The sequence below is a fragment of the Pelmatolapia mariae genome, linkage group LG4 (genome assembly GCF_036321145.2).
Source record: "Pelmatolapia mariae isolate MD_Pm_ZW linkage group LG4, Pm_UMD_F_2, whole genome shotgun sequence".
Classification (NCBI taxonomy): Eukaryota; Metazoa; Chordata; class Actinopteri; order Cichliformes; family Cichlidae; genus Pelmatolapia; species Pelmatolapia mariae.
In genome coordinates, this window is record NC_086230.1 from 22,224,146 (window position 1) to 22,233,911 (window position 9,766).

The following is a 9,766-nucleotide window of genomic DNA, read 5'->3' on the forward strand; positions in this document are numbered from 1 at the left end:
TGACATACTCAGGCTGAGGGGTGCCCTTCATCCCTGCTCCAGATGAAGCATAAGGAGCCTCTACTGTGTTACTCAGCTTACAGACAGTTTTCTTTGGCCCTACTGGTGTTCAGTTGTGATTTACTCCACACAAGAAAGTGATCAAATTTCCTCACAACAACAGATGCGGCTTTAAATAATCAAACTGTCACATAAATCATCACATATTTGTGAAATTTTATTCAAATCACAGGTAATATTCTCCTTTTTAATTCTGTTTGCAAGTTATGTGAAACATCAATCTGGCTTTTCTGCCACAGCTGCTCAGTTATGAAAACATAAGGTCTGTTATGAATGCTTTAAAAACAAAAAAAGAAGACGACAACATAAAGTCTTACAGCAAATGCTTAATGTTGTGTTTTTCACAGTGTTCACTTTATTTGAATTACAGACAGAATCTCACAATATTGAGTCATTGGCGACAGTAAAGCAGGCAGCGACACATGCACATATTCTTTACTGCTGAAAATAACTTGCAGTTGCCCCAGGAGTGCACTTATCTTTAACCTCATTTCCATGATTAATGTAAGGACTGGTGGGTTAGCTACAGAAGTGTTTAAGACAGACGCACAAACTAACATTTAGATGTTGCTTTAGTCAAACTCTCAGCACCAAATGACTTGACGTCTACATCATTTCTTTGGAGGTTTCAAAAAGCTGTGCAATGCAAATTTCCCCTGGCATTTGGAGAAACGGTGTAGCAGTAATTCTTTTATGTAGTGTTAGAAATGATAGAAACTACAGTCTGATACTGTCTAGTCTCCCGGGTGGCTTTTTAAATGCCTGGTGGTTTACTTTTGCAGAATCAGCAGCGTTTCCACTTGAATGAAGTACTTGACACTACTGATGCACACATGCTTAAATACACTAAACCATATTCGAGTCCTCTCAAGTCTTATCGAGCATGCATCAAACCAATTAAACCATAAAATATAACTGGTCCTTTGCTTAAAGCTTACCAAATTATACAGCACCGAGCCTGAAACATGTGAGCACATTTAAAAAAAATAAAAAATAAGACAATAAAACTGCCAATCTTTACAGTAACTACTCGGAAGAGTAAGCTTAGTTTTCATGTCTGGGTTTGATTTACTCTACAACATCACGGTATACAAGGACGGTATGGAAAGAAAATGTTACCAAGAGGATAACAAGGCCTCACAGCTAGCCTCTGAAAACAATGATGAAGCAGATGTTCAACAGCATCTGTGTCTACAGTTGCAGTTTTGTAAAGCCAGCTTGCAGAACGGTTTATATTCCTGGCCTGTGTGACCAACTGTTTTAGTCAAATAAATAAATAAAATCAAGTCGATAAAAATTGAAGCTTTCTTTAGTTTCACTCAGAAACCAGAATGTGCCACTCTATAACATGGCAATGGCTACACCAGAGTCATAATGTCCCTTCATTTGTGTTATTCTGGCAGCCAGCATGAGCAGCAGGCCTGTTGCCACCTCCAGGCTGTAGGAGAGCCAGGCTGTGGCTAATGACCAGCCAAACGACACGTTCACATAGACGAGATTCTCTGGGGGCACAGTTCGCTGGAACTCCTCCATGGCCTGATTGGAGTATTTGATGTAGACGCTAACCCCAGACAAGGTGAAAAGACCTGATGAAGCACAGACAGACAGCTCATCAACTCAAAGGCCTTATTAGAATTGAACACATTCCCTTTTTAGCTGCAACAGAGAAACGGATCTATCAGTGGGAAAGAAAATTACAAAGCGCTGGAGCACTATGATCACCTTTATGCATCACACTTAATCGGCTTTTACAGTTAGGTCATTACAGTAATGACACATTGATGAGCAAATAATACTTCCCCCAACGCATACTTTGCTCAGTAGACTGTTTAAGATAATATAGACATAAAAGTGTTCACGTGTACCAATTTAAAGCGCCGGCCAATTCAAATCAGTCTCAGGAAACGTGCCCACAAAGGCGGCTCCAAATTTAATCTGGCCTTAAGTGTGCTTCTAATATTTTTTGATTTCTTGTGTTCCCAAACGGACAGATGAAATGTCTCACATAACAATTGCCACAGAGGCGAGCCGATAAGAATAACATCATTAAATGTCAACCTCAAAACACCTCAAAATATTGAGCCATTAAATAAGCAATTCAGGTCGACCTTTAGTCAGACTCAGAGGGAGGGAAAACCAGTCTGAGCAGTCGTCAATTGCAATTAAATCTAGTTAATTACTGATGATTTAAATGCAGAAAAAACCCCAAAACAAATAAAAAGTCACGGCTGTGGTCTTCCTTTGCATGTACTGTGGTTAATTTGCACATCAGCAAAAAGAAAGTGTGCATTTCCCAAGTACAGTACATTATCTGTGCACCACTTTATGTGAGACTCATGCTGTTACACCGCTGATGCCACACTAGGAATTTACTAAACATCTGTTGAGCTTACTTGACAAAGCAATACTAATTAAAATACCACCATGTGAATGGAGTGAATGTATTTTTTTTTTTTTAAAACCTTGAGCTGAACAGCTAAAGAAGGGCATTATTTCATACTGTCTGAGATAGAAATGTCAGCTTTGCTATAGCTCATATTTATAGCAGGTTGCCCCCCTCTGAAAAATCCAAAGAGATTCATCAGTGCTGCAGTATGTGGTGCGAGTGGGATTACGAAGACCTTTACCAAAATATCAAACTTAAAATACGTTGTTACTGCTAATGCACCGAATAAGGGGAGAAAGCACAATAACACACAGACATCCATCATACCCGCTTTCTTTTCCTTTTATATGATCAGTGGTTTTCAAAGTGGCAGAGCTTAGTGCTTGCGGGTCTCCTGGAGTACACACGTGGACAGGACATTCGATAGAAAGCATTAAATTATCTCTGTTTCTATGTGACATTGGAGGTTGAGCATGTCAGCAGAGATGGCACACTGTATAATAAGTCCTATGTCTGTCACAGATTTGCGCATTCACCCTCAATTTCAACCAAATAGAGATTCAATCTCATTCCACTTGAGTTCAGACCTAATCAAATGGATTCTTTGATGGATATTTATGGAAGCTGCTCAACAGCTGAACCCTTCGGTAGATGGGGGAAAAAAAGAAATACATTTGTGTTACAGTATTGATGACAAAAACAGGCCCTTCCACAGCCATTTAAGGAAGGAGGGAGAAAAAAAAAGCAGATCAAGTGTGATTTGTGCATGATTATAACACATTTGCACTTACATTTTTAGGAGAGCGTTTCTGATTTGACTCTTAATAAGAGCAACTTTCTGCGTGATACAATTTATCGCAACCAATTTCTGCAAAAAGAACAGATGGAAAATGACATCAGAAAGTGCCCACTGGTAATTCCAGGAGGAAGTCTGACTGCATCTTTCAATCAATGACAAGCTCTTCGGTAAATATGAGCCACTTCATTGTGATCAACAATCAGCCTCCATGCTGCAATCAATTACGTCAGTCTCCATGCTGAGAATGTTTGGTGGTATGGTTTCTAAAATGATGTTCATGCTCACCAGGAACCAGCTTGCAATTCTGATTAATTTAATGCAAATGTGACTGGGAAACACTGAAGCTGTTTTCACACATCCCCCCCCCCCCCCCCCCCCCTTACAAACCGTGTTAGGAGAATCAAGTCGGTACGCCGCCCAAAGTTATAATTAATGCTCTTGCAACTGGGAGTTGTAGAGATGTGCTGTCTTGATAGAGCGGACAAGAAACAGGACTCACTAGCTATCAATCCACCAAACAATTACCCGTACTATTCTCGGGTGGGTTCAATTCGACATGCCAGACTTTACTGTCAGGGATGTCGAGTAAAAGAGCATTTAGCACCCGATTAAGTTGGGTTGGACATACAACTAGCTTTATTCCCACCAAACACTTCAGCATGGTAGAGCTCAGTGAAAATGTTCTTTTAGCACGTGGCGCCTCACATGATGCTGTCATACCACCTCTCACCATGCCATTATGTCTGCATCTGAATGGAGATAGTCACGCTGTTTATCGTTTATTCACAAAATCTAAGGAACAGACCGAAAGGAGAGACAGAAGTGCTGCTCACAGCAGTCCAAAAGTGCTCTGTGCCTCGGATCCTTATTTTCACCATTAAATCCCCATCTTCACCACTCTAATAACAGTCTGTGCGAAAAGATCATTACCTAACTCAACTCAATTAAGCTGAATGGGATTTTTAATGTCCGCACAGAGATATTTAATACGTAGCTGCCGATTCGTCTTCTTCGAGATAAAATATTTACATAACTATAATCACCGTTTTCTCATTGGCCATCGGCCAGCTCAAGCACACAGTTTATGTCTATAAAGGCTGAAATTAGATACTACTAGAGCCTCTGCTCACAACCAAATCAGATGTGAGAGAGAACAGCTGAAAGCGCGCTTCTCAGGGTCTCTTAGATGCACGCGCAACGTACCTGTAAGACCACGATGTGTCGCCCACGTGCGTTTTCACATTTGCTGTGCGTCTTGCACGCCGACAACAACAAGCAGGAGCACACGGTGTGAATCCGGGCTCAGAAAAAGAAAACAAAGGTGATTCTGTGGGGACTTACTGCAGAGGAGAAAGTAGGATGCTGACGCAGCCAGCAACTTTGGACTGGAGGCCAACGAGCTGACAAGTCCAAAGATCCAGCCAAACACCAGGAGGACGAGGCTGAGGGGCAACAAAATGACCACTACTTTGTGCAAGCCTGCAAACACACACATTTGAAAAAATATAAATATATTTTTTTTAAATCAGCGATTTTCCAATTGACTCCCATCATCCAGGGTCCTGCTGATTTTTTGTTCCCATTGTCAGTACTGAAATCAACTAGCAGAGACTCCATTGAGTTCTTCTCCCACAGTGGACAGTTTATTACTGCATTTTATTTGTCAGCGTTGCAAGCAGGAAGTGTTCCTGAAAACCCTAACAAAACTGATCTTATCTAGTAAGATCAGTAACAAAAGCACACTTGGGGGGGAAAAAACCCCAATATCGTCATGTTTATTTGCAGGATGTGATTAATTAATAGCATATCTTGCAGATGCAGATGTTTTGGGCTTCCAATCAGACCTCTAATCCTTACTGCCAAGAGCATACTCCTGTGTGGCTACCATTACCATTTTAAAATGCATCACTTGATCAAGGAACCCACTCACCGACAAGGTGCCTTTCTGCCTCTGTCAGGTTGGACATATTTGCTGTGAAAGAGGGGGTGACTGAACTCCAGTTTGCTCCTGAAAATGTCAAATGAAAAGGTTACACATGACAGGACCAGTGGCAGAGCCCTGGGACTTTGCAAAATTGCTCTTAGATGTGAAACAATGTGGTTTTAAGTGTGGGAATAGTAGACAATATTAGAAAATAAATAATAGTTTCCCTTTTTGCTAGGGAATCTCCAGGTGAGCACTGCCTGATTAGTTTCATGTTGGATCATTACTTGGCATTTATTGCATGAACTGTGGGTGCCGCCCGCAACAAACAGAACACATCCGGGACCTCAAGCTGGAAGCACATTATATTGCAGCTGTGCCAAAACCATCCTTCACAAGCTCTCCTCGGTCTCCTGTGTGTTCTCCTGCAGGTGGCTGCAGAAACTGGTACGTGTGGGGTAAAAGTTGCTACTGTTAAAAGCCATTTTCCTACCCAAACTGTATTCCACAATTAGAACATTTCTGGCTTCATTTCACTGCATGAAAATTGAATTTCAGTGGATTCAGGATAATGTTGCAAGAATTTGAGTAGTCCGTCATTTAGAATATCCCCATGCTTCTCATTTCCAATATAAAGGCACTGGGATATCAGCTTCTCCGTGCATCAAGTTCACCTAAGATTAGACCAATGAGGATTAAATGAGGGACTGCTGTTGATCCATCAGCAATTAAAGACAATGTTAAACCTCTGCAGCACTGCATGTAACCAACTAGAGTGAAATTAAGGGATTCTACTCGTGTGCCAATTTGAAATCTGCACAAATCAGAATGAACTTTTATAATCTTTTGAGGAGGCTTCTCAAAATTACCTCTGTGAGACGCAGGGCAAAAGTTATGTGAATATGATGGCTGATTTAACAAGTCGCACAGCTGTAAAGACCCCAATAACAGCTCATTAAAGATGAAGTTAAACTGACATACCTTCAATAATTCTCCACAGTCCAGAATGGGAACTCAGGTCATCTGAACCTGTGTAGTTGGGTTTGTTCACATCGATTATGTACCAATAATCAGTCCCAATCGCTACGGCGAGGAGGCAAAAACTGAGCAAACCTGTAAACCCAGCCGACAGAACCACCGGTCCGTACTTCATCGTGCAGCGCATATAAAGCACAGTTTCTCGTCAACGGGAAGATTTTTCCTTTCTTTATTGTTGTAAAATGGGATCTTCAACGACACTCCAATATTTCAAATGCGTAAAAGCGCTCCAGCTAAATCCTTCTCCGCAAAGTGCCGGCTCCCCATCCAAAAATATAGTTCTAGAGCAAAATAAACAAATTAATAAAAGAAATCCGACTCGGCAATGTCAAACAAAAAATGCAAAACGAGACAAATTAGACGAGAAAATATTTTTTGTCAGTGCCATCGCATAACACTGTGCAGGTAGAGATCCCGGGCGTGTGCATGGTGGCTATAAGTGCTCCACGATCAATTTAAATTGTCAAAATGCGGGAATACAACAACGCACTTCCGGTGACGATCTCCAAAATAAAACTACATCCGGGGAACGTCGATCGGTAACATTTTGCAATTATATTTTGATTAATATAGATACATGTAATATAATAAAGACAGGACAAAAATACTAATATTAATAGAAATTAACGATTTAATAAACAAATAAAGGCTAAGTTTGAATAGGTGGAGCAACTTTATAGATGTGTCGAAAAAAACACGTGACACAAGTGAGTTTAAGTAGGAAAAAAGGTCTAGAAGGTAGGTGATTAAGCTTTTTTTCAGTGAGACAAAGAAAATTAATTAATGTAACGTCTTCACAACTTAATGAAATATACAAATTAAGCACAGCTGTAAAACAAAATTATGTAAACATGCGTATTCAGCACTTCAAAGTTTGAACTCACTGCAGTGAGAGGGTTTGGACAACGCATCACCCCATTCTTCCTTGTAAAACTGCTCTGGAGCTGTCAGCTTGCACTGGGGATAGTGAATAAAAGGCAATTTTCAAGTCCTGCCACTGTTCTTAATTGGAGTGAGGTTTGGACTCCGACTTGGCCACTGCAGGATGTTTTGAGGCAATTCCCGTGTAGCTTTATTGCTTTATGTTGGGCTATCTCACCGGGAAATTCTTTTGTTGTCTGCTGGATTTCCCCCGTTTTCCACCAGAAAACAAAAGAAAATCAGACCTCTTTGCTCTTGCTTTTCGTGCTCATTGCACACCCACGGCTGCAGTCTCATGTCATCCAAATAGTGGTGTAACATATACACTTTCTAATGACCCGGTCGAGTGTAATTGCACACTTCAGGGTAATAGTGTTTCATGGTTAATAAGTGATCCAAGCAAACTGCTTATTATTATTTTTTTTAATTAATCTACTCTCCAATTAAGAAGACAGAAATGTGAAGTCTGTTCTTATGCGCTTAAGGGAGGCTGTGGACGGCATTTTTTTTAAAAGGCACTTTTCTAACAAGGACTTTCATCCTATTAATTCTAAGATTATTAGTCATATTGAATACTCCCTTGTCTTTAGTTAGAACAGCTAAGGAAAGGTAGAAGTACTCATATGCCATGTTTTTTCTCAATTTTGGAAATTTAAAATCTTTAGTTTGTGCATTTACACCCAGGCAGTTAAGGGAAAGGTAGATTTGTGTGGGCTGGGAAATAAATCTTAATCAGTGCAGTATTCAAAGACATCGAAGCTTGTCCGGCCTCTTTGTAGTTTAACTGGTTTTCAGCTGTGTCTCCTTGAATGCACCCACTCCAACACGTAGGGGAGTCAGAAGGGTACATCTCAATAAAAAACAACACCATGCAGTGAAACAGAATTCATTTTACTGATGCGTTTAGCCCAGAGCACACAGACAAATTTCTGCGTGAGCCACAAATAAATATCAATGTCAGCGTCTTTATTAAAAAACTAATACATCAAGTGTGTTTAAGGCAGCTGAGCTCTCTGCGACATGCCAAATCTATCTTTAAAAGATTTTTCACTCATCATGATTATTATTGAGTGGGTGAACTTTAATTAGAGAAATGTTGTCATTTCTGTTATAGGATGGGTGTTTGTTGGAGAACACTCCTAATGAGCTAATTTGTCTTAAATATAAATATATTTTTTAAAAGTGAAATTCCATTTAATTGACATTCCAACTAGTTTGTGTTTAACCTGATTTATTGACTTTTGTTCCCTTCTTCTTTTAACTATTGTGTTTATTTGCTGCACCACTTTTTTGCACAATGTCTGAGTCTTTACTGGGTGAAAAAAAAAAAAAAAAAAAAAGTCGTCCATACTTGTAGCCTAGCCTTACTCCAGAACTGATCAATAAGTCAACTTTGATCCCTGGCATGTCTTAAAACTTCAAGTCCAGGCACGCTGCACGCACTGTTCAAGCAGGGCTGCTCTGCACATGCTGTGTACTGGGTTGGAGATATTTTGCTAAAGTGCTTTACAAATGCATTTCCAAACAAACAGAACAAAGAGACCTCATGTGCACCTGTAAACCTGAGATAACTTTTTTAGTTCTTTTCCTGAGAATAATGCAAATGCCATCCTGGGTGAAAAGCGGGAATGAAATGTCATGATGTGTCAGAGTTCCTGAGGCTCAGTAATTATGCAATCATTTGAAGGAGTCTTGAGCAGCGGTTGACACAGTCGCGCACAGGTTGGCCTCTTATTCTGGAGACTTGTCAGTTATTTGCTCAAAACCTCTGCAAGAACTTATTTCGAGAAGCTATTAAGAGTTTTAATTTGAAAAAAAAAGAAACTTTTCTTGTTTTAAAATGAGCAAACATCCACCGACAGAATATTCTAGGTGAAACTCTTCATGCTTCATTTAAGTAGTACAACACCACTACTAAATGACTGAAGTATTTTCAGCCAGAAGAACAAAAATTGCTCTGTCTTTTAAGCCCAAATAGAGTGCAGAGTAAGAGCAAATCATGTTTTCACTTTTATAACAACCATTTCAAATATTCTTTATGCTCTTTTCCTGATGTACTCCATTCCATTTCACAACTGTGGACAACTGTGTTTCATTTTTGACTTGCAGGAATTGTTCTTAGCTTTTATTTTGGTATGCATGCCTTGCTATATAAGCTTTGATACAACCCAACAGAAAATCACAGATGCCCAGTCGAATGATTTTTGGGCTGCTGTCGTGCATATTTTAAGCCTACTATTGCTAATCTGTCTTTACAGATTCATAAAAACAGCGTTTGTGAAATTGACTAAACCGCATGTAATGGACTGTAAAGACTGCGAGGGCAGTGTAATGTAGCAACAGAGCTTCAAAAGGTAAGCAGAAAAATTCACACCTCCTTGTTTTTAATAAGAGAAGCACCTCTTTCTCCTGTCCAGTTTCTTCTCTCTTCACAAAGAAACCAATATGCCCTCTGCCTCTTTCTCTGCCTCTGCCTTAGATCTTCTGTCTGCCTCTCTTGTTGTTCTGAGAACTGACTCTGCCAGGCCTTTCTGTGTTTACCACTCTCAATTTAAGGTTGTTGTCACTCTTATCCTTCTCAGTTCTTCAAGTTGTTTTCAGTTTCTGGTATCCTAATAATCCAATAATCTGACGCTCA

General features: G+C 40.0%; 1 protein-coding gene across 1 annotated transcript; it reads right to left on the minus strand.

Moving 5' to 3' along the window:
• Positions 1–233: 233 nt before the first annotated feature.
• LOC134625446 (transmembrane protein 235) lies at positions 234–6,622 on the minus strand. The gene is made up of 4 exons (XM_063470666.1): positions 6,151–6,622; positions 5,176–5,253; positions 4,587–4,724; positions 234–1,646 (listed from the first exon to the last, which is right to left on the minus strand). Exons 1-4 carry the CDS (start codon positions 6,332–6,334, stop codon positions 1,402–1,404), a joined length of 645 nt encoding a protein of 214 aa, XP_063326736.1. The 5' UTR covers positions 6,335–6,622; the 3' UTR covers positions 234–1,401.
• Between the last annotated feature and the right edge of the window lie 3,144 nt (positions 6,623–9,766).

What these genes read in the sequence shown, in the direction of transcription:
- LOC134625446 (XM_063470666.1), bottom strand. Translation starts at nt 6,334, where the DNA reads ATGCGCTGCACGATGAAGTACGGACCGGTGGTTCTGTCGGCTGGGTTT. An exon ending in ACTGTGGAGAATTATTGAAG is followed by an intron (nt 5,254 to 6,150) that starts GTATGTCAGTTT and finishes TGACATTTTCAG; the next exon opens with GAGCAAACTGGAGTTCAGTC. An exon ending in GGCAGAAAGGCACCTTGTCG is followed by an intron (nt 4,725 to 5,175) that starts GTGAGTGGGTTC and finishes GTGTGTTTGCAG; the next exon opens with GCTTGCACAAAGTAGTGGTC.